The 25,390-nt window shown below is 40.9% G+C and overlaps 1 protein-coding gene across 3 annotated transcripts in view; it reads left to right on the plus strand.

The window, feature by feature from the left end:
- NRXN3 (neurexin 3) overlaps positions 1–25,390 on the plus strand; it is a 1,044,813-nt gene that overhangs the window by 768,174 nt on the left and 251,249 nt on the right. For all 3 annotated transcript variants that reach the window (XM_075103635.1, XM_075103633.1, XM_075103634.1), the window contains one exon: positions 17,703–17,884. In XM_075103635.1, the coding sequence (XP_074959736.1) occupies positions 17,703–17,884 (182 nt within the window). The remainder of the gene's footprint in view (positions 1–17,702; positions 17,885–25,390) is intronic.

The following is a 25,390-nucleotide window of genomic DNA, read 5'->3' on the forward strand; positions in this document are numbered from 1 at the left end:
CAACAGGGGTACAGATAATGTTATTTACCTTGACTTCTACAAAGGTTTTACTGCAGGAAACTGCATCATCCCTGTATCCCAACTGGTGATATGGACTAGGTAAGTGGATGATAAGAGGGGTGGGAAATTGGCTCCACTGCTGGTTCAGAGAACTGTGCTCAGTGGCAGAAAGTCTAACAGGCAGTTTATAACTGGTGATGCCCCTCGCGTCAATGCTGATGCCAGTACTGTTTAGTGTTTATGTTGATAACCTGGGTGGTGGGACAGAGTGCACTCTCAGCAAGTTTGCCAATGACCTAATTGGGGGCAGTTGTTGATGAGCTGCAATTCAGAGGGACCTCAACAGGTTGAGAAATGGGGCCATCATAAATCTTGAAGTTTGACAAAAGCAAATGCCAAGTCCTACATCTGGGGTGGATAATTCCTGTGCAGCAGGACAACAAGCTATGTTCCAAGTGAATGGAAGAAAGCAGCTGTATAGAAACAGTGGATAACTGAATTCCTGTCAGCAGCATGCCCTTGTGGCAAAGAGGGCCAATTTCATAGTCACCTGCCTTAGCAAGAATGCAGCCAGCAGGCCAACAGAATGGATTCCTCCCCTCTAGTCAGCACTTGTGAGACCACATCTGGATTACTGTGCCCAAGTTTGGGCTTCACAGTAAGAGACAGGTATCAAGAGTGGAGTGTTTGGCTGAAGGCCACCAAGGCGGTAAAGGTGCTGGAAAACATGACATATAAGGAGAGTCTGAGAGAACAGGGTATATTCAGCTCAAGGGGAGAGAGGGAGTAAATACTGTTGTTTAACTACTGGACTAGGAGTTTAGAGAGAAGACTCTTCTTCCACAACAATAGTATGAGAAGCAATGGGCACAAGGTCGAATATGGAAAAATGTGATTTAAATAGTAGGGTAGTAAACCGCTGGAACTGGTTGCCAGCAGAGTAGTTGTTTGAATATCTTAAAGAAAGGACATTCAACTTAACTGGAGAAGTTCCTAAGCAATTTGATTTGATCGGTCTTGCTTTGAGTTGGAGGAGAAGAAAACTACATGACCTCTACACTTTCCATCCAATTATTTGATGGTTCTTTGTTTCTAGGAATTTATGGTGAAAAGACCTACATGTTCTCTGTTTTCTATGGGGGTATAAAGTTATGGTTTCTGATGGTTGAGCCATCAGCATTATTCAGTGCTGCCAGCTCAAATTAATGCAAGATGCGGGCATTAGAAATTACTTTTAATCCATATTTTACTGCTCTTATATCACATTCAGAAGGATGCTTCTAAAAGACCAAACATAAATGATCAAAAGTCTGAAAAACTAGGATTTATAAAAATTTTGTCTGTCTCTCTCACCTTCCAAAGAAGTCAGGAGGCAAGTGATTATGTGCTACTTGCATGCCTTTCTAGCTGTCACCTGTAGAGCTCTGTAGGATGCAAGTGTTGCAGTTTGAGGAAGAATGAGTGACCCTTAACGTGGGGCGTAAGAAGCATTCCAGGCCTGGAGATGAAAGGATGAAGAGCAAATCCTCTGTATTATTGAAGCATGTGAAAGGCATGAAAGAGCTAGGGGTAAATCAATAACTTGCATTTACAGCACAGGAGAGGAAAAAAAAAAAGATATGCTGGGATTTATTTTTCCAGCTTATTTGAGAGAGATTGTTTTTCCCCCTTTAGGAAGCACAGAACTGAGCTTTCTCTAGAATCTTATGCCTTTGGCACCCTGGAAGGTGTACAAAGAAGAAACCTGTTCCCTGTGTTGTCTCCCAAATAAATGATTTGGTAATTAAATGCTTTATTGGGACTATGGCTGGCAATTCACAATAAAGCAGTAGACTGAAACGAAAATATTGAGGTTCAGTGCTCATAGAGATGAAGATTAATACACACTTGAAATATGAATGAAGGAAATGTTTATCAATTTTAATAAGTTTCTCAGTGGGAGTAGTAGATGAGGTTAAGAGGACATGGCCTACCTATTTTTAGCTGTTTGTTCAGCTTTAATAATCTAACTTGTCTCCCTAATACTTCTTAGCAATACCTATTAAATACCATATGGTACACTCGCTGCTCTAAGAAGTTCCTCCTCCATGTCTAGATGGATGTTTGGGTAGCACCTGTCACTGCTCTACCTTAGTACTGTGTGGTGATGTGCATTACCTTTTGATATAGTGATAGATTCATTTCAAAGGCAAGCAAGTTATTCCTCCTGTTAGCTTGTATAGGCCCCCTTCAAGAATGGGAAGTGCCAGGACATTAGGATCAAATACTGTATACGGGTGCAAAAATGTAGCATAATTTAAAATGTGTGAGAGAAGACAATAGCCTTCTCTGAGAATGTTATGGATATTATCAATAACATTAATAGAAACTTATTGTTTCTCTACTGAAGTCACCTAATAGTTTCTAAACTAATTGTAGGGAAATCACTGTGATCATTAGATCAATGTGACCAGCCCTTTCGTTATCTGCACTTGTGTGACATTCTATTGCTCCATGCAACTGAGGACCACAGACTCGGGACCTCTCAGATGGTGATGTGTTTTAGTCTAGATTGTGACTGCTGAACTTCTCAGGAAACAGTAGTGATGGAAAATCTTCTAGAGGGTGGCTGAATATCAGCTATAAGAGTTCCTGGTTCCCTCTGTGAGAGGGAAGAAGTGTTGCATTTTTTGCAAGCCAAATGCCTCATGCAATCTGTGTTCGATGGTGATGTGTTCATTGTGGCAATGGGGATATCTTAGTCACCCAGTACTGTTGAGGCCATGGTGCTGCGTGCCTGTTTCACTCTGTTTCCCTGGATAAGGCCTGGGTGCAGCTTTGCCACTGAATCTCATGGCAGGAGCCGTTGCTGCCTGTAGCTGTAAGATGGAGGCCAATCCAGTGTGGTGTAAAAACTCCGATGCTGAAGTGCTTTCTAGTGAAATGATAAGAAAGGACTGGGGGGGTGGCTTTTGTGGCTAAACTTCATCTTTTCCCTTGAAAGAAGGGTAGCCAGGCATGGGAGTTTAGCCGTCTCCCTTGAGTGATATGTTAAATTTGTAATTGGGATAGCAGAGGACACTGGGTAAGAACTAATAACAGAGATGAAGCAAACTGGCTGAGGGGAACAAACTCCCAGGTCAAGGTGAGCAAGTTATTCAGAACCACTCTGCTTTTTCTCTCCCCTGCTGACTTTCTTCAGATACAGTTGTTCTTGAATGATCACAATCAGTATATCAAAATAAACGCTTTACAGAGTAAGGTAAAAGGAGTTGCTGGCAAGACTGTAAATCCTCTCATGGAACTAATGATAACTCAGCTCAAGAGCCCTTTTGTCCTGGCAATGCAGGAAGGGTATAAATTCTCTGAAAGTATCTGTCAGTCGGAATTGCTCTGCATTCATCATGCCAGCCCTCTGCATCATTCATGAATGTCATAAGAGACTAAAGAATTGGCACTTCATGGTGGGAATGATTAAACAACCATTATGCTTGTCTTTTACTTTGGCATGGTACCTTTTAACAGATTGCCTGTATAACGCTCATGTATGGCCACCTCTCCTAATGGTGGCTGTCCCTTCATGGTGGCAAGAAGAAGAGGCAATGGCAAGAAAAGCTGCATATAATTTACCAAATAGCTTGTATGCTATATAGCTCTGGATACTTTTTGATTATACACTCCCACTATGTGACCTTGAGGAAGGTTAGAGAGGCTTGAGAATGGTGAGCTTCTGTAAATGCATTTCTTCTCATCACTGGCCTTCCAGTAGTTGTGAGGGGCAGCATCATATTTGAGGTGAGGTGAAAAAGCTCAGAACTCATGAGTTTGTTTCCTTGGTAGACCAAAACATCCCCATCTAGTCCTAGAAGGCTAGGCTCTGTCTACAGTAATGACCAGCATGAGAGTGGGTTTGCAGAATGAAATTTAAAACCAAGGACCTGAGACCCATACTGCAGGCATTTTTACTTCTAAAGTTTTACTTTGCATGAGCTCTAGCCTGGTCCTATAAAATAATTATTTGTTAACAGCTTGCTTGCATCTTCCAGTTTTATTTAGTTAGTATTATTTAGTTTTATTTGAAAGGAGTCAAGTTTTGTGTACTCTGAGACTACTCTGATGTAAACAAAAACATGACAAGTTTATTTCAAAAGCATGCTGCTGAAACAGACTGAAATAATAGAATCATTTAGGCTGGAAAAGACCTTTAAGATCATAGAGTCCAACAGTTAACCTAGCACTGCCAATTCCACCGCTAAACCATGTCCCCAGGCAACCACATCCATACATCTTCTAAATACCTCCAGGGATGGTGACTCTACCACTTCCCTGGGCAGCCTGTTCTGATGCTTGATAACCCTTTCGGTAAAGAAAACTTTCCTAACATCCAATCTAAACCTTCCCTGGCACAACCTGAGGCCATTTCCTCTCATCCTATCACTCGTTACTTGGGGGAAGAGACAGACACCCGCCTTGCTACAACCTCCTTTCAGGTAGTTGTAGACAGTGATAAGGTCTCCCCTCAGTCTCCTCTTCTCCAGACTAAACAACCCCAGTTCCCTCAGCCACTCCTCATAAGACGTTCTCCAGATCCTTCACCAGCTGCTTTGCCCTTCTCTGGACGCGCTCCAGCACCTCAATGTCCTTCTTGTAGTGAGGGGCCCAAACCTGAACACAGTGCTCGAGGTGTGCCCTCACCAGTGCCGAGTACAAGGGCACAATCACTCCCCTATTCCTGCTGGCCACACTATTCCTGATACAAGCCAGGATGCTGTTGGCCTTCTTGGCCACATGGGCACAGTGTTGGCTTATATTGCGGGCTATCAACCAACACCCCCAGGTCCTTCTCCACCACAAAACTTTCCAGCTACTCTTCCCCCAGCCTGTAATGTTGCATGGGGTTGTTGTGACCCAAGTGCAGGACTCAGCACTTGGCCACCTTAAACTTCATACAATTGGCCTCGGCCCATCAATCCAGCCTGTCCAAGGCCCTCTTTAGAGCCTTCCTACCCTCAGCAGATCGATACTTCCACTCAGTTTGGTGTTGTCTGCCAACTTACTGCAGGCACACTCAATACCCTCATCCAGATCCTTGATAAAGATATTAAACAGAACTGGCCCAAAACTGAGCCCTGGTGAATATCACTTATGACAGGCTGCCAGCTGTATTTAACTCAATTCACAACAACTCTTTGGGCCTGGCCATCCATCCAGTGTTTTTACCCAGTGAAGAGTACACCCATCCAAGCCACAAGCAGCCATTTCACCAGGAGAATGCTGTGGGAAATTAGGTCGAAGGCTCTACTGAAGTCTAGGTAGACAACATCCGCAACGTTTCCGTCATCTGCCAAGTGGGTCACCTTGTCATAGGAGATCAGGTTAGTCAAGGAGGACCCATACTAATGGGCAGCAAAAGGTTAGATCTCTGAAAACTTGCTTCCTATTCCCAGCTCTGCTGCTGATTTAACATGGGAGATTTTGTAAAACTCTTACCTTCTGGGGCTCAGGTGAATATCTAATAGCCCATATTTCTGGCCCAACTCTTTTTAACATTCAAGCCTGAAAATCTGAGTTTGATCTCTCCTGTAGCGAAGACCATAAATGTAAACTGTATTTTCTGTTTTAATATCTATGACTAAGGAAATGTGAACAGTTATGTAAGGAAGAATGAATGATTACCTACATTTAAAACAAATAAAGCCTTTTAATCTGCAAACTGGCCATGCAGGATATTATGCTACTTAAACTTGAAGTGACTAAATGAAACAGAGAACAGCAGTTGTCTTTGTGTTTGTTTTTTTTTGTTGTTGTTTGGGTTTTGGTTTTTTGTTTGTCTGGTTTTTTTTTTTCTTTCATAGTTTATTTGTTTTAATGCATAAACCATAGCTTAAGGATCAAGACTAGAAGGAGATTCTTCAGAGGGGAGTTGAATGGGCTGAGATCAATGGTAGCAGTTTGGCCTCCATCCATCCTGAGCTGTATCTAGACTGTTTTGTTACCATTCAGATTCTGTAAAATGGTGGTATATTAACATCCCTATTCTTCCTTCAGGCCCCAAATGAGCTATGAATCCTGCTGTGCTTCTCATTCGTAACAGTAGTGTCTATATTCGGCTCCTCTGGCACGCTGCCTTCTGGGCTTCTCCAAAGACATCCTCTCTGTGCGCTGTTTTATCAGGAAACACCAAGAAACAAGAAAATGCATCCAGATTCCAGCTCTTCTTTGGCAGCAGACTGCAACTAAGGAATACTTCTGTCTACCTTTACTGAATTCAGACATAGTTGTAACTAATGAAGTCTCTTTCCAGGTGGTAGATATCTTTGACCCCAGTAAACATGTCCTGCAAGGATCACAGTAACTGGGCACAGTTTTCTAGACACTTCTTCCCAGCAAATTTCTTATTTCAATTGTAGTGTTTGTAGTTTCTTTAGATCTCTTCTTCATGCATTGTGGTTTGAAGTCTTTTGTCTTCCTGTAATGGAAGTTCTATAGGTTTTATGAGTAGTACTTTTTTTTTATCTTTTTCATTTTCTGTGGGGTGTATTTAAAAAAAACAAAGACAAACCCAAAGGAAAAAACTTCCCACAAAACCTAAAAGCAAACAAACAAAACACCCTAAAAGCTCCTAAACCAGAAGGAATTGTCCTTGCAGACCTTTTCTAGATTGGTCTCCGTCATCTGCTGCCTAAAGCTGTGGGTGCTGAATTTGATAACACAACTGGTCTCTTTACTGAAAAAGATGACTTAAGGGCTGGTGGTGCTGGTATGATGAAAGTTTGCAAGGCAAGGTTGACTCTGAGAGGATAGATACAGGAACAGATTATTATGTGTTCCAGTACAAGAACTAGGGAGCATGTAAACTGCTTAGCCAGAGCAAGTATAAAAAAGGTGATTCTTCACACAGTAGGGTCACTTGGGGTGGAGGAGACCTCAGGAAGTCTAGTCCAAATCCCTGTTCAGAGAAGGGTCAGTTGTGAAGTCAGATCAGGTTACCTGGGGTTTTATGTAGTCAGGTCTTGAAAACCTCCACACATGGAGACTCCAAAATCTCCCTGGGCAACCTGACTGCCTGTCTGTCCTTGTGAAGAGAGAGAGTTTTTTCCTTCTATCAAGTCAGATTCTCTCACTTCAAGCTATGCCTGTTGCTTCCTGTTCACCAGCTGTGCACCACTGTGAAGAGCCTACCTTTGTCGTCTTAGTAACCTCCTTGCATGTCTTCAGGCTGAACAAGCCCAAATTCTTTGGCCGCTCCTCAGAAGGAAGGTGCTTCAGCCACCTGTCTTCATGGCCTTTCACTGAACTTGCTCCAGTTTGTCAATATCTGTCTTGTATTGGAGTCCCCAAAACTGGATGTGTTGGTCTAGATGAAGTCTAACAAACACTGAGTAAAGGGGAATAATCGCTTAATCTTTAACATCTGTGGTCCTGTTAATAGAGTACAGAATGCTGTAGGCTGCCTTTGCTGATGGGGCCCACAGCTGGCTAGTGTTTAGCTTGCTACATCAGTGGTAGATTTGTGCAAGTCATTGATAAAGGTTTGTAAGTCATTATTGTGAATGCAAAACTTCTAAATGCATTCAAGGAAAGACTGGATGAGTACTTGGAAATAAGAACTCTTCGGGGTTACAAACCACATGAGGCTGAGTTAATTGCTGAAAAGGCTCATAGTCTGGGTGCATACTTTTAGGAGATATGCTTGCTCTACACTTAGTTTGCCCTGGGTGTCTACTTAGGATCAGTGCTGAAGACATGACAGTGAACTAGCCAGATTCTTGTCTGACCAATTATATTATTATGATTTAAATGAGGATATTACTGAAATATTTTACTAGTTGCAATCTGTTACATTTACGTTGCCATATGGCTACGTAGCCATAGTCCATAGGTATGCCTATGGTCATTGTAGGTCCATTTTAGTCAGCAACTAATCCCTAAAGTCCTTCTGAGATGATAAACAATGTCTATTTTTTGAGATGCGAGATGAGTGTGGTGTGCAATCTGGGTCTCAGAGGGTTTGTCAAGAAAAGTGCATCCTGAAAGGAAAAAGAGCTAGTTCATGAAAACTCCTTTTAAGCACAAACTTTACCTATTTTCACCACTGTTGTTTTTTTAATGCATGTGGATACTGTTGCATTTCTTTGTCCTGAAAATATTTTTGTCACTCTTTCAATTCTTTTACTCATAAGAAATTTATTTAGAGGTAATTTGGAGTTGTATAGCATGCATGATCTATTTGATGTGTCCAGGAGTTAAGGTGGAAAAACAACTCTCAGGAGCTTCATTTTTGCTCAACCAGTGCATATCCTTTTGACAGTGTTCAGGTATCAACTGTTATTTTATTATCTGTGTTGCTTGGTGATAAACTTTTGGGGAGCAATAAATAGTCAGAAGCCATTTGAAAGTCCTGGTACTTTTTTCTGGTTTGTGCAATCTGTATTGTTTGCTTTAAATCCCTCTTTGAGCTGGTGTTCAAAGCATGGCTCGTTTTTCCTCAAGAGTATAGCAAGCATAAATAAATAAGATGTTGAACTGTCTGACTGAGTTAAGGTCTGAAGAGCTATGCCACTGTTGTTTCCCTGACCGGAAACGGAATGGTTAAATACACAGTTTACCTTAAGTTGTGAACATATGGCAGAGGCCTTAATCTTTGGGGCAGTGATCAGACTAATCTGATCAGAATTCAGGCAAAAACTCCGATCTATTTTATCAGAGTTTTTTATTAGAATAGATATCGGTCATAGCAGCTCTTTCTTGTTGCTTTGTTCATTCCCACTTGCTAGGGCAGAATAGCACTCTATATACCATGTTTTTGGGAGCCGCATTTTCATTATGTGACCAAATAATGTTGCTTCCTGCTGCAGCAAATTTCATCTCCTTACTGAGTTTCTGCAAATGTATGCCTGATCTCTTCTTACTTGCTTTCATGGCAGTATTCTATCTAATTTGCATTCCCTTACTAGTGTCTTTTCTGGCGATGGAAATAGTAAATGAACCACCTAGTCCAGATACAATAAGAGTTACCATTACTTACTTTTTCTTATTTCTATAAGTTTGTCAAAACTTCTGCCTTTTCTTGTTGACACTTTGCAGGAATTCAAAACTCCCACATAAACTGTTACATCTTCATTATTTAATTGCCCCTTTAAAGGGCTGATAATTACAGGTGCTACGAAGGTTTCATTCCTGATATGAATTGGGTCTAGCCTTGCTCGTGTAACAACTAACTGCCTGCAGTCATGTTCAACGTATTACTGATTCCATCCTTTGAATATATTACTTCTTGAAAATAACCTAAATTTCCGTTTTCTGCCGAAAAAGAAAAGCAAATGACATCATCGCAAATTCTCCTGTAGTTGAGCTGATAACTTCTTGTTAGAAAGCAGAAGGTTATGAATAGTAATAAACATACTAGGACCTTTACACCAGCATATGATGTACCCCAAGAGACTCATCAGAACTGCTGCTTCTCGGACACCTCTAAGAAAGGGCAGTAGCCCCTGGGGACCGCAGGAAGCATGGGAGGGTTCATGAGAGGTTGCATAAAGGGAGAATGCATGCAAGGGGACACCAAAGGATAAACAGGAGTGAATGCTAAAGAGCATTTAGGGAGAGGCACATGGAAAGGGACATTGGTGGGGACATGCTGGAGACACAATCTTGGAAGTAGGCACTCTCTGTTTGATAAGTCATGCCCCTGAGCGGACTGCAGCCCAGAGCAGGGACACCCCTGAAGGCATTGGACCTGTGGGTGACCCATGCCAGAGCAGGAACACCCCTGAGGGACTGAGGCCTGCAGGAGACCCACACAGGAGCAGGGACACCCCTGAGGGGCTGCAGCTCATCAATAACCTATGTTGGAGCACAGAAAGTAAAAAAGAATTGAGTAACAGTGGAAAGAAACTTGTGTGCACTGACCCCGACCTCTTGCACCGCCTGTTGTCTTACTGCAGCCCAGAGGGAGGGGAGACTAGGAAGAGGGAGGAGAGCTGGTGGACTGCAGTTGAGCCGGGGGAAAGAAAGGTATTTTCACTAAGTTTTCCTTTAATTGTTTGTTGTCTTTGTTTCCCAATGCCTGAATTGGTAATTAACCGTTTGTGTTGTCAATAAAACTGATTAAATGATATTACCCTAGTTACGATTGTTTTGCCCATAACGATGTTGTCACAAGGGCATGTGGGACCCTGGTCATAAGTTTTTCTGTATTAACTTGGGTAGTTATTGTAGCTCTTAAGTTGGCTTGGATTCCTCATAATTTTCACTTTAACAATTCCTTTTTACTGTAAAAACGTAAAAATATGAGCTGTGGCACACATAATAAGTTAAACTCATACTCACATCCCAGCGCACAGTTCATAGAATGTTCTGAGTTGGAAGGGACCTGCAAGGATCATCAAGTCCAACTCCTGTCCCTGCACAGGACAACCCCAAAATTCACACCATGTCTCTGAGGGCATTGTCCAAGTGCTTTCTGAATAGTCTCAGGCTTGGTGCTGTGACTACCTCCCTGGAGAGCCTGTTCCAGTGCTCCACCACCCCTTGGGTGAAGAACCTTTTCCTAATATCCAACCTAAACCTGCCCTGGAACATCTTCCTGCCGTTCCCTTGGGTCCTGTCATTGGTCACCAGAGAGAAGAGATCAGTGCCTGCCCCTCCTCCTCCCCTTGTGAGGAGGCTGCAGGCAGTGATGAGGTCTCTCCTGAGTCTCCTCTTCTCCAGGCTGAGCAAACCAAGTGACTTTAGCCACTCCTCAAACAGCTTCCCCTCTAAACCCTTCACCAACTTCCTGGCCCTCCTCTGGACACTCTCTAGTAGCTTTGTATCTCTAATGTACTGTGGCACCCAAAACTGCATGCAGCACTCAAGGTGAGGCCGCACCAGCACAGAGTAGAGAGGAACAATTGCCTCCCTCAACTGGCTGCAATACAGTGCTTGATGCGCCCCAGGACATGGTTGGCCCTCTTGGCTGCCAGGGCATGCTGTTGGCTCATGTTCAACTTGTGGTCGACCAGAACCCCCAGGTCCCTCTCTGCAGGGCTGCTCTACACCCTCTCATTCCCCAGTCTGTATGTACAGCCAGGGCTGCCATGCCCCAGGTACAAAATCCAGCACTCGCCTTTGTTGAACTTCATGAGGTTGGTGCTTGCCCAGCTCTCCAGTCTGTCCAGATCTCTCTGCAGGGCCTCTCTGCCTTCGAGAGAGTAAACAGCTCTTCCTAATTCTGTGTCATCAGCAAACTTAATTAATATTCCTTCAATTCCTGCATCCAAGTGATTTATGAAGACATTAAAGAGTACTGGCTCTCAGACGGGTCCATGCAGAACGCTTCTAGTGAGTGGCCCCAGCCTGATGTAACCCCATGTACTATATAACCCTTTGAGCCTGACCCATCAGCCAGTTGCTCACCCACTGCGGTATGTGTTTATCCAGCTGTACGCTGGGCATTTTGTCCAGGAGGATACTGTGAGAGACAGTATCAAAAGCTTTACTGCAATCCAGAAATATTACATTGACTGGCTTCCCTTGGTCATCTAGGTGGGTAACCTTGTCATAGAAAGAAATCAAGTTTGTTAAGCAGGACTTTCCCCTCCTGAACCTGTGCCGGCTGGGACCAATAACTGCGTTGTCTTTCAGGTTTTTTTTCACTAACTCCTAGAATAATCTTCTCCATAATTCTGCCAGGCACAGAAGTGGGACTGCCAGGCCTGTAGTTACCAGGGCCATCCCTGCTGCCCTTCTTGAAGACTAGGACAATGTTTGCTGGCTTCCAGTCCACTGGGACCTCTCCAGATTCCCAAGAGCGTTGCAAAATCATTGAGAGAGTCTTGCCATGACATCAGCCAGCTCTTCAAGTACCCTTGGATGAATCTCATCAGGCCCCATCAACTTACAGGGAGATGGAGCAGCAAGTCCCACACAAGTTCAGTGTTAGTTGGGAGTTTGTCTTTCCCACAGTCATGGTTCTCTAACCCAGGGCTCTGGGGGTCCCAGAGCTCGTCACTGGTGTTGAAGGCTGAGGCAAAGAAAGCATTAAACGTCTCTGTTTTGTCCGTGTCCCTGTTTGTGAGGTGACCGTGCTGATCAAGTAATGGGCCAATGTTATTTCTAGCCTACCTTTTGCCATTGACGTATTTTAAAAAGCCTTTTTATTGCCCCTCACGGTACTGGCCAGCTTCAACTCTGAGCTTTGGCTGCACAAATTTCCTCTATACAGCAGCTAACAGCATCCCTGTAGTCCTCCCATGTTGCCTGACCTTGCTTCCACTGGCCATATACTTTCTTTTTTCACCTTACTTCTAGAAGATGATCCCTGCTTAGTTAAGCGAGCCTTCTGCTTCGCCTGCTTGACTTCCTACAATTTGGAATTGCCTGCTCCTGTGCTCTTAGTGAGCAGTGACCAGCACTGATGGACCCCAGCACCTTCAAAAGCTTTTCCCCAGGGGACCTGACTACATAGTTCCCTGAGCAACCTGAAGTCTGCTCTCATATCCAGAGTTGAGGTCTTGGTGGCAGTTTTTCTCCTGCTACCATATATTTTAAATTCGACTGCTTTGTGGTTGCAACCACATGCCACCGATCTCCGCTTCACCCGCAAGACCCTCTCTGTTAATGAGCAACAAGTTGAGGAAGGTACCCTTCCTGATCAGTTCCCTTAGTATGTGTACCAAGAAGTTATTGTCCAGAAGGTTTAGGAATCTTCTGGACCTGTTTGTCCCAGCCATGGGCTATTCCCAGTTGTCAAGTTGAAGTCCCCCATAAGGGCAAGGGCAGATGACTTGAAGGCATCTCTTAGTTCCTTAAAGGATAACTCAGTGTCATCAACAGTTGCTGCAGTTAACCCTTAAATATAAACATTGTTATAATACCTGTCAAACACTGCATTTTCCTGGCCACAGTGAAATGAGTGCATGTGTCGTGCTGTAGCTGAGGCAAAATGGACTGTTGATGGCTTAGTAGATGCAAATAGAGAATTTGCAATAGAATATTTAATGTGGGGAGATTCACAGGATCCCTAAGGCACAAAAGAAGTTATATCTTGTGCAGATGTGACAGACTTGTTTTCTACTGCTTTACAGGATTAGTTTTAGGTGGGATATAGCTGCTGCAGTTGTACGATATTGATTGAAGGATACTCTTCCTCAAGATAGTTTTTTGAAGTCTTTGGGTGATGATGAGGAAAAAGCGATAACTGATTTGAAGTTATAGGTGGTGGTGCCAAATTCAACTAAATGTTTTTTAGCACAACTCACTAGGAGGCTTTATTTGTTGTGGCTTATAATGTTGCTTATAGCTTTTCTGTTAGAAATTTTCCATGAGGAGTGTTTGCCTCAAACTATTTTGTTTTGACTGAAAGTAAATCAGACAGCTCTGTCCATGAATATAGCTAGCAAATACATAATTTGCCTAAGCTAGATATGCAGACTTTAAATAACAGCATTGTCGTGTGTTGCAACATATCTGTATCTCTGATTTTTAAATCTCTAAACACCAAAGCTGTAAGTTACAGTTACAAGTTATGTCATTTCTGGGAAAAGTCAGCTGCCAAACTATAAGTTTATGAGTTTATAATCTTGGTGTATGCTAAACATGTGGCAGCATCCTAGTAGCTTGCATCTGTAGGGAGTGTTTGCTCACCATGTATTTCTTAGCTTCTCTGAGCTCCCAAAGAGAGCTCTATGGAAAGCGCTCTCTTTCCAAATTCCACATGTAGCATCCTAGTAGGGTAGCTGAACATACTCTGTTCCCATTTGTTCTCACGTGTTGGTACAGTAAATCTGGCCCAGGGCACTCTGAGAAGAGGGGTTTCTCACAGCTGACTGGAGAAATAATTTTGTGCTGTCATATCTTTGAATTTACTTTTTTGTTCTTCTTTTGCACAGTATAGGTTGAAGTTAGTGTTATATAGTAGAAGTGGTGAAGCACTGTAACAATAAATACAATGGAATTAATCAGTCCCTCAGACTTTTCTATTTTCACTGCATGGTTGCTGTTGTATTTATTAAAAGAGGTATGTAACTAAACCTTGAACAATGAGGAAAAACTAAATATCAAGTGGCTGCTCATTAACAGTGTATTATCCATTGTCTGTCTTGAATAGAAAATGTCTTGGAAAAAAAAGTGTGCTCTTGTGTAATAAAGAGGTCTGTAACAAAGCTTAGGTGCAATGAGAAGATCTCAAGCTGAACAGACTTTCATTTCATCAGCTTTTTTCTTCACTGAGTTCTTCACTTATTTAGTCTACAATTCTCTGCAAGACCACAAAGAAAGGATAGTTACCAGTTTAAGAGCAGAAGGGACCTCTGGAGGTAAACTAGTCCAACCTGTTCACTCACACCAGCTTACAGCAAGGCCAGCCAGATAAGAGTTTTTCAGGTCTTGTCGAGTTCTGGTGAAGCTGAATTCACCTTTCCTGAAGTCCAGGGTTGTAATTCTACTGTTTGTCTTGTTCAGTTCTCTTCCAGTTTTAAAATCCATAAACTTATGGTTGCTGTAGTCAAACAGAAACATCTAAATCAAGTGTGTTTGTGTTGTGTCCTGGGGGTTTTGGTGTTTTTTTGAGGTTTGTTTTTTTGTTTTGCCCCCCCCCCCCCCCCCCCCCCCCTTTTTAATGTGATTGCAGTGTGCTAGTAACTCTTGTTATCCTTCCTCTTCCACTTTTACTTGATGTCTGTACCTTCTGTTTTCAGACTGGAGTGACTATTTTGTTCATACTTTTGAGAAAAAGTGTTACTAGTGCAACATTAATATGCCATCTCTTTCCAAACAAGGCAACGGGTATCCTGTATACCCTCAAAAAGGTGGGAAAGGGAAGGGACATTGACGTACCCAGCAAACAAGTGGCTCATCTATCATTATGCAGATAATTCTGGCCTGGACAATAAGGAAACAACTGCTGGCCACCAGGCTTCAGTTAAGAGGTTAGTGTGGGCAGTGCTGCTCTGGTTGTTGCATCTCAGTGATCTTCGCACACAAACTCAAAGTACTGAATATTTTCAGGTTAGGCCTGGAAGCAAAATTCTGTGTTCTGTGAGGAGAAAATGAGCTCCATTAAGAAGTTAGGTCCAATGATAGGCCTGTGGAGGCATAATTGGTTCTAACTGGTGCTCATAGGACCACTGACATGCTCTACCTGCAGCTAAATAGGCAAAGAAATAATGTCTTCATAAATAGCAAAGAACTCTTTTCCAAGCTTGTCTTTACTGCTGAAGGGCCTGATAACCAGTACAAAGGAGGAGACCTTGCAACTGAGAATAGTTTTGGAAAGTGTGTTTTAGTGTATGAAGCCACTAACAATGGGTTAACTCATCTTGTTTTACTTAACACATTGCTCTGCCTTGTTTTAGTCTTCAATGCAATGCACACAACTTTTAGAATAAACTGATAAACCAAGGGCGGATATTTGTAATGTAGTTTATAGTGAGCTGTTGATATACCTGTGCATGGGGGGAAGACATGGATAATTCACTACCTGGTCATCTCCAACTATCTCTCTAACCAAGAGATTACAGATACAGTTGGGGACGCGTTGAAACAAACAGAAAAACAAAACCCCCTTCTACATATGTTTCCATAGTTGTGCACTCTCCATTTTGAGTTCAAAGCTGATTGAGGAGCTAGAGTTCTATCTGTAAAATTAATCTTTCCAGAACTGAAATGATATATGTGCGCATTTCCAGTATGCCGATGTGCTCTTCTGTTAATTCAGGATTATAAGTAAAATTTCCTACCAAACCCTGATTTCAGACACATTTGTTTGAATTTACCAGGCATGTTCTGGTGGGCATGCACAGACCTGAAAGGAAGGAAATGTGGATTTATTGTCGCTGTTGCTCAGTCAGATGTTCACAAATCATTTCCCTTCTGTGTGCCTGAGTTTTTGATGTCTGGTTTGGTAATGTGTGCTGAGACATCTAGAGGAAGCCTCTTAAGTGAGGGTGAAGTGTATCAATTATTTCTGCTAATATGTAGTATTTATTTGGAATTCAGGTCATAAAGAGCTTTAGTGGAGCTGCAACTTTGTAGGCAAGTGTAGAAGATACCCATATATGATCCCACCTCTTTCTGTATCTAATTACATTTACTCTTTGGAGTTGCTTGATACATGTTCCTCATTGGTGTGGAAAAAAAATCATCAGTTGTAGTTTCACTCAGACTGGAAAATGTGCCCAATATGTTGCCTGTACTTTGTACAGATATTTCTACTCCCTGAAGCAGTAACAGGAGCTGGTTATTTTTGCTTATTATTCTGTACCTTGTGACCTGTTGTAGTAGGGCTCAGAAAATGAGATGCAGTCAGTGGCTGAAGCATTGAGAAGTGTTGTTCCTGTCCTGCCTGTAGATTTGGGTCTAGGGCAGCAATTTTAACCATATATTCCAAGAAGCTTAGGGGCTGATTTTATTACTGCTGACTTATAAAATCCTGCTTCTAACTCAGAGAGTTGAGTACGAGTGAGAATGTGAACTCCAAATACTTTTCCTTCTCAGCTTCTTCATCTGCAACAATAATTCCTCACTTGTATGACTGTCTTGCTGAAGCTCAGATGGCCCTCATGAATGTGGGATAACAGTATTCAGCTTTGAAGAGGTTTGGTATAGTCCTTAAAAGTAAGGTCAAGCCACAGATTCCCAGGCTCACTATAAAGACTAATGATGCTGGAAATATATGTGGACTAGATATCCAAAATTATTAGGAAGAGTTGAGAAAAGGATAGTCTCCCACTGTGTGTGAATAGTCTTGAGCTGAAGAGAAGCTCAGCCCTCAAGGAGAGCTGCCAAATATTGCCTTTGAATCCCCGTAGAAGACTGAATCCCATGCTTTTGAAACAGGTGTGGCTTGTTTTTTCCCCAACAGCAGTGCCCTATCTCACATGTTATGGGATATTAGCTCTAATGAAATAATTCATTCTGGATAAACTCTTCACTTACCTTTATCTTAAATGTTGCTTGTCTTTATTTAGGTACTAATAAAGTATACTTCATCAGGTTTACACAGAAGAAGCTTCTTGAGTGATTTATGCCTCAAGAGGAAGCTTGCTTGTTTATAGTTCCCCTGCTGTGAGGTGTGTAGGAAGACGAGGATGTTTTGCATAACATACATGCACATTTAGATTTCTCTCTGGAAGTGTTTGTGAGTCTGGAGTCCGTGTGCATCTGAAGGAAGAACTTTCCATAAGGAGGGTATTATGTTGTTTGTTATTGAGTCTAATGGTGAAGGAACAGATATGTTTTGTCTGATAAAAAGCTATTTCACCTTCATATCTCATCCTGCTGGAAAAAGTATCTGGCATTCCACAGCCATTGCTCTACAAAGGAAAACTTAAAAAACTTTGTAGGAGGAAGAATATGTGTGAGGAGTTGGAGTTGGAGCGGGCAGTCTAAAGTACCATTTTATGTGTGTCTTATAACACATATGGAATCAATTCCAGTATCAAAGAGGGCTCACAATGTCATTTGTCACAAAATAGAAGGGTTTTTGTACATGTCCTCCTCTGTTACCTGGTTAAGTCTGGAAATACATATTTCCATCATCTACTCTCTTAATTTTCCTGGAGTCATCTTTTGTGATATCAGTAGCCTGACCAGCAGGAGGCATTAATTTCACCCCTTTAACTAATGAAAGTATATGCTTGCTTATATTCCTCTCGGAAGTCATAGCAGTATTACCAGTTGGTAAATAAATGAATGAAATGGGTAACTAATACTTTTTTCTTTGGTTTTGTGTTTTGTAGCTGGTGCCACATATATATTTGGGAAGAGTGGAGGTCTCATCCTGTACACCTGGCCAGCTAATGACAGACCAAGCACAAGGACAGACCGCCTTGCTGTGGGCTTCAGCACAACGGTGAAGGATGGCATTCTTGTTCGGATTGACAGTGCCCCTGGGCTTGGTGATTTTCTGCAGCTGCACATAGTGAGTATAGATAGGCCCATGTCTATGCCAGACCTGGGTTTCTGTTAACTGTTTGAAGAAAACTTTTACTATAAAATAGTATATGCCATACTCTGCACTTTCTGTATCTTCAGCACTCATTAAGTTAACCTGCCCTTAGGGTTTTGTAGAATTACTGGTTGGGATGCACACAGAACCAAGTCTTGGTGCCAGAAGAAAGAGCGGGTGGGTGGGAACACCAAGCCAAAAAAAAAAAAAGCCTTACAAGATTCAGTAGCAGTAGGGTTTATTAAAAAGTTGTAGAAGTATTCTGTGGGAGTGCTAATCTACTGTGGCATATGCACAGCCCTGAATACAGCTGAATGTATGGTGCACAGTGTTACTATTCTCAGAAGGCAAAGAATGAAATGGAGTGATAGGGATTTTTTTTCCTCACTGAGAATGTTGAGAACTGAACAGATCCTCAAGCTGGTACAACTGATGCTTGCTTTAGCAAGATAGTTCAAAAGAATAAGAATTTCATGTTGTTAGCACAACACGGCCTTGCAGGAAGAAAAAAACTCTTCTGTGTGCAAATATTAAAGTAGGGAAAGTTGAATGAAGATGGCTTTAGGGAGAAGTGAATTGTTTGAGAACATGAGAACTGGAAACTTTTGGAGTTTGTTATTTTATGTGATGCTTTGGGCAGAAGGGATTTTTGCTTTACTTTCTTTTGTAAACAAAGTAGCCAAGACGTTTCCTAGAGGTAGAAGCTGGTGATGTTACTTGACGCTCAGATTATTTCCAATGTCTTATGCATTATTTTACATTGGTAGGGGAATAGGCCATTTGCAGGTTTTGAAAGAGCTGGCGAGTTGTTGACATTTTGCTGGAACTTGAAGATATAAGTAAACAGAAGTGCCAGGGGCCGAAACACAGACATAATGTGAATGACAGAGGGTCTTAATCTGCTGCTGGAATTTGCCATGTTCAGAATCATGCTGAAGCGCTGGGTATATTGCAGGGTGGTTCTGAAACAAGAGTCAGGGCTAGTAGTCATTGCCAGCATTTTAAGTGGTTTTATTTTGAATTTTATTGTAAAATTCAGGTTCATTTGAATGGGCTAGAATATGGCCATGAGCCATTAGACTGCCACCAGTTCTGGTTTCTCTCTTTTTGTGACATATCAAATGATTTAGTTTGTGTTTTGTGCTGGAATTGAAAGTGAGATCAAATCTTGGCTTTTTTTTTTTTTTTTTTAAGAAAACCACTTTTTCTTGCTTTCTTAAAAACAAAACAAAAAGAACGCTAGAATAAATTCCATAACTCCCATTCAGCAAAAATGGTTGGATGTGACTGAGCAAGAGAATATCTATTCTTCAGTCATTATAATATAACATCTGTAAAATGCTATCAATTAACTGGAGAACAGTATGCCTGGCATGTGAGGGGAGGTGCAGAGATATGAGTTTGTTCAGTCTTAGGAAAAGACGTCTAAGATGGGATCTTGTGACTTGTGGCTGCCTAATGGGATGTTGGTACTCAGTGGAAGGAAGAGAGGAAATGGACACAAGTAGCAAAAAGGAAATTTTAATCCTCCATTAAGATAAGAACTTGCACAATAGGTCTTTTCAGCATTAACGATGAAGGCATGTAGTTTTTTCTTACCTTGGTCTTGAATATTATCAACTCTACCCTTAAAAATGAGTCCAAATGAACTTTTTAATGAGCGATCTTTTTTTAACTTTATAACCAATTTTTTGTATAGATTGAAACAAATAAAACAAATTGAACCTGAGGTGTTCCTTTTTTAAAAAAAAACAAAGTTCACAACTTTCTTTTTCCAGTCAGTATTGGAAAGGAAATGAATGAAGGTTTTTCTTCTCCTCCCAGTATATTTTGTTCAAACTACTGAGTGGCATGATTTTCAGTTTATTCAGTTTCAGATCATTTCAGGTATCTCAGTCCATGGTATTAATTGTGGCTGATATTAATGCTAAAAGTTCTGTTGACTACATCCTATGTAGTTTGGCCAATTTTATCCCTGAAGAAGTTCACTAGCAGCAAATATAGAACCCATTCAGCTTTAATTTATTTTGTTCTTTTGTAGTCAGGATGGATTAGGAGGATTTGCGAGTCATTCATGAGGAGCAGAGGCATGCTGCTGTGCTCTTCTGGGTATGGTATTACTGTTCATCATATATACCACTGACTCTACCTAAACGTTCAAATAAAAAATGTAGTCTGAGACTCATGCTGTTATACGCAATAGAAAAGTTTAAGGGGAACTTTTTAAAGTGTTATTGGCTTCTTGAATGTCTGTAAGACTTTGTTACCTCTGGTTTATGGTTCAAAGTCACAGAAGTGAGCTTACATCAGGGTTATTCTGGAAAAAGTTGAAATCTGAAATGAAGGGTGCATCTTGAAATGATATTTAAATGCAGGACCATGGAGGACCTCTTAGCGAAATGCATGCAAGCTTTCCATGAGACCAAGATCTTTTGTAACTGACTGAAAACTACCACGTGCTTTGTGCTGTCATGTTCAAAGATTCTCTCTGTCTTCCTTTCTTCAAAACCTTGTCCTTCCATGAGGCCGTTTTCAAGTGTCAAGAGAAACAAGGCAGCATGGATCAAATTATAATGGAAATATGGGAAAAATAAATTGATAGATCAGAGCTATGAAAGCAGATTAAACTGACAGTAAAATAAAGTTTTAAAAAGGCAAATACTTAAACCATAAAGCAAATTGTAGGAGAAAGAGAAGTAGGTATTAAAACAGGGAAGACCAAGGTTAATATAATTTATTTTAGGCATATTTAGCAACTTGACCTTTTCAGGAGCAATTATATTTAGTAAAAATAATAAAAGTGGCAGGGATTTTTGTGGATGAATATTGGGGGGACCTCTTTCTGTGGGGCCTTTCTGGGTATTCTAGTCACATACTTTATTTTGGATGCTATTTAATGGATTTTGACCTCTTCCCTGGTTGTCCTCTTGGTGATAACAGGTGACAAAAGCCAGCTGGTGATCATTGTTTTTTAATCGACATCACTAAACTACAGTTTAATCCAAAAGTCATAGTATAGGCTATGGTTTATAAAGAACTGATGCTATTTTAAAGATTGTGAAAACAGGTCATACTCTGCTAAGGAGACTTTTTAATTATTTGCCTGCTTTTTGAATATCATTTAAGTCTGGAGTTTTCTTTATAATCTCTTTCTATATGTAAAATTCCAAGTAAAAAAAGTTACCTTATTAACAATATTCATATTTGCTTGTTTAATTTACAGTGGTTCTTTTGGGATTCATTTTTTAATTATGAGTCTTTCAGACATTGTGGAAATTTATTGACTAAGGCGTCTGTTTTATATGACGAAAAATTACAGCTTCTGAAACTGTGTTCTCTCATGATTTACAATGAAGTATAAGCTGGCAGCCCTGCAAAAATGGATGGCATACCATCCAGATCAATCTTGTATATGAAGCATGCGGTGTTTGTGTGAACAGACTGTAGCACATGGGAAGAGAGTGTTGTTATAGCATCAGATCCCTCCTAAGGAGATTTTTTTTTCCCCTTGACAATTCATCCAAAGTGTCAAGTCTAAACCTATACCAGAAAATTGCCTTCCACAATGGATGCTTAAAAGACTACATGTATGAGTTGTGGTTGAATGTTTCTGTATGTTCATTCACCTTACACTACCACACCTATTTACGACAGACAAAAATCTTCATAGAGATCAGATGGGGAGAGGAAGACAGCTGTAGGTGATGATGGATATCATTCTTGTGATGACTGTGGAGAGAGAAATCCCCCTCCATGTGTGCTGCTGTTATTCTGCAGTCTTTCATTTTTATGTGTATGGTAAACTGTCATCTCGCCTCTGGCTCTTCAGAATACAGTTGTAAGACTGGTCCAGTTTCTGAATTGCTTGTAAAAAGTAAACTCTAGGCTTGGGCAAAAATGCTAGTGATATTGGGAGTTTTGCTTAAGTAATCCCAAGCTAATGGAGATCCATCACTTAGCACCAGGCTGCAACTGAAGGCTACAGAATTTGGTGCAGAACGTTCTGATTGATAACAAAGATATTTCCTTCACAAAAAGCCTATCCAAAGGCATAACAGGCATTCCACTGAGAGATGCAAAGCCGTTTGCTCTGGTGCATGCTATAGGGATGAATTTGTTGGTACTTCGTATATATTAAAATTGGCTCTTTTTCATGTCTATCAGAACATGCTTAGTGTGCATGATTTATTATTGAAGGTATTTGGGGATGCTAAAATTACCCTAAAGGTAAGTTGTAAGGTAAAAGATAAACTACAATAAATTCAGAAGTCAGTGGGTGGGCTGGGGGTGCACAAGAATTTGGAAAGGAACACACCTGGGACAGCTAACCTAAATTGACCAAAGGGACATTCCATACCATAAAACGTGCTTATGAGTCAAAATGCAGGGAAAGGAAGAGGGAATGCTGGTGGTTGTGGCCTGTGTCTTTCCAAGTAACCACCACATATGCTGAGGTCCCCCCCTTACCGGGAAGTGGCTCAACACCTGCCTGCCCATGGGAAGCAGTGAGGCTTCACTTCACTTATTGAACTGTCTTTATCTCAATCTGCAGTGTTGTCATTGTTGCCATTCTGATTTCCTCCCCTATCCCACTTGGGGGGGCAGAGTGAATGAATGAGCAGCCTGGGGGGGTGCTTAGTTACTGGCCAGGGTCAACCTGTTACACATAGTTTTTAACTGGAAGAGGGCCTCTGTTCCGGACAAGAGTACTTTGTAAATACTTAATGTACAAAGAGGCTACTATATGCAGATCATCCACACAAAAAAATGGAGCATAAGGTAACTTCTTGCCAGTTACATCAGGTTTATAGGATAAAAAACCATGGCAAATGTATGAGACTTCAGCATCATTATTTTGCCTGTGAAAGGCTGTATCTGAATAAACCTCAAATTTGAGATATACACGTCAGTGGCTGTTTTGTCAGCTGGTGTAAAATTGCCAAAGATCCTGATTTTTTTTTTTAATGGAAGTGTTCTATTTAAACACTCAAGCATCCTGTCCCAAAATGCCCTCAGTCTTTTCCTGTCCTTTTCTAAATTCTTTGGGTCTATGAAGTCCCATGTGTTTGTGCATGCTGCATTTATTGTTCCCTAGAGCGCTGAAGAATTAGTAAAGGAAAACTAATTTGAGGAAGGAAAATGGACCTTCAGTTTTCCAAACAGCTTTAAAACGTGTTATTGTTGCTTCCGTTTTTATTTTGAAAAGGTAGTTAAATTATTTTTTAATATATTTGAACTAGTTTACATTATGCATAGCAATGGTCCATCTATTTTTATCTACTAGCGTTCAGGAAAGAGTCCCCGTGGTAGGAGATCATGAGTTGAAACTAAATCTTTGGAGGGTAAGGAGCTTCTCTCACCCCAGCATGCCGGTTTATGGCTGGCACCGTTTGACAGTATGCCTCATCAAGTTATCTCAATGACCTTCTGAGCTTCAGTCCTTGCTTTGTTGCCAGTGGCTGTACCAGGTGTATGAATGAATGTACGTAGCTGAATGCAACGGTGCAGGAAATAGCATGCTGATGTCCTGTGGCTAAAGATGATGGATTTTAGATCCCTAGCTCCATTCGGGCAGCATGGAAGCGCAGTGCTTTGATACAGGGATTCATTAACTCCTCACTCAGTGACAGTTTTTGCTTAGATCCTAGTGCTTTCGCTGTTGTTATTGAAGGTTGTGAAGCTGATTAGAGATATGGAAGAAAGAGCTGGTAGGGCAGTGTTAGCATGAATGGTAAAATTGCCAGTTGAACCACGAGTTAGCCTGATTAGAGTCACAAATCTGAAAATAATCTTGGAACTTTGGCTCTGCAGAACAGCTGAGTTCGCTCTCTGTTGTCCAGCTGAAAATTAGGACTTGAAGGAGATGGAGGAAGAATCAATGGGAAGTTACATGGGTAATTTTGTGAAACCTGGCTGAAAGACACGGGTAACTAAACACACTACCTTTGCTGATTTTCCATTAAAAGAGAGCGCTTTGCTGCTTCATCAAGGAAGCAGACTTCTACAAATAAGATCATGGTTTGGTATAGTGGACAGAATTAACATCCTTTTCAGAATACACACTTGCCCATTTTAGTGTTTTACATCTTGCAAAGTCAGACTCTAGTAATTCAGTATAAGTGCAGAAATAAAATATAGTCTTGTAATGAAGAGCAAAAATCTTAACGGGCTTCCTTATGTGAAGGATTCATCCCTAAATGTATAGCCTCTGTTTAAAACACATTCTGAAGCTTGAAACTTGTTTAATTTGTGAAGGTTTGTCTTAGGATTTGTTGTAGTTCTATGAATTGCTATTAGGTGTTAAATGATCAAATCTCAGCGTATCTCACTATATCTATCCAAAGACCCTGTATGGCAATAAATGTTACATTATTTCTTGTTCTTGTACACTGTCTAGACAAATAATGTGTTTGGCTTAATATTTAATTCACTCTTTCCTGTGACTATAATATTTATGTAGAATATGTCAACTAGGACTTTATTATGTATCATAATTTCAGTAGAACTTGAACTGAATTGCCTTTATTGTTTTGCAGTGCTTGCAGTACTTCCTCTTAGTATTTCAGAACTAATAATTGGGATTTTCACATCTTGTCACACCATCTCGTCAGTCAGTGAGTAAACCAGGAAATACTGGGACTTCTTTTGATGCTGAGAAAATCGAGATTTGGCTTCTTAATGTTTTTCTTCTAAGTACTAAATACAGAGGAGTGAAGCAGTGTGGGGTTTTTTTTTTTCCAGCTTGGTCAAAGAAAGAAACCCAGGCAATCTTCAGTGAAGGTCTTTTCTTGAAATACCCAAGACCTGAAGGAGATAAGTGGGAGGTTTTTAATGTCCATTATGAAAGAAGCTAAAATCTTTTATGTTTTTAGACTCTAGAAACAACGAGCCATATATAAGTTTCTCTTTTACAAAAACCATCAAAATTATAGGCTTGTTCAGACCAACCCATGTTACTTCTGTATACTTGGATAAATTGCACTAATAGATTCTAAATTAAATCTGTTTGTAATTAAAGCCTTTATCACCTTCTCTATGGCTGCATCAAAAAAATAAAATAAAATGCTTGATTTTCGTTTTAATGGATAGCAGAAGGATATGATAATAACTCACTCCACATTCAAACATACTGAGTACTACTCAAAAGCAATTAAACAAGGGCAATTGTCAGTTTAATTTACCCCTGGCTTGGTATCTGATGTAACCTTCTCATCAAAGGTTAACAACTGTTTAGTACAACATCAGCTACAGCGAAATTAATTGTTTCTCTACTAGGCCTCTATGAAGAATATCTTAAACAGGAACATATTATTGAATCTTACTAGCAAAATAAAAACTTGATATAATCCAAACAAGGTTAGAGGTTGTTTGCGCTATGACTTTAATTTTAAAGGATTTCAAAACTCAGTGCAGGGAAAAGATAACTTGATCACTGATATGCACCTGGTTCTGGGATGAAAATAAGCTGTTCCAGAGAAT

This window comes from Phalacrocorax aristotelis, chromosome 9 (genome assembly GCF_949628215.1).
Source record: "Phalacrocorax aristotelis chromosome 9, bGulAri2.1, whole genome shotgun sequence".
Taxonomy (NCBI): domain Eukaryota; kingdom Metazoa; phylum Chordata; class Aves; order Suliformes; family Phalacrocoracidae; genus Phalacrocorax; species Phalacrocorax aristotelis.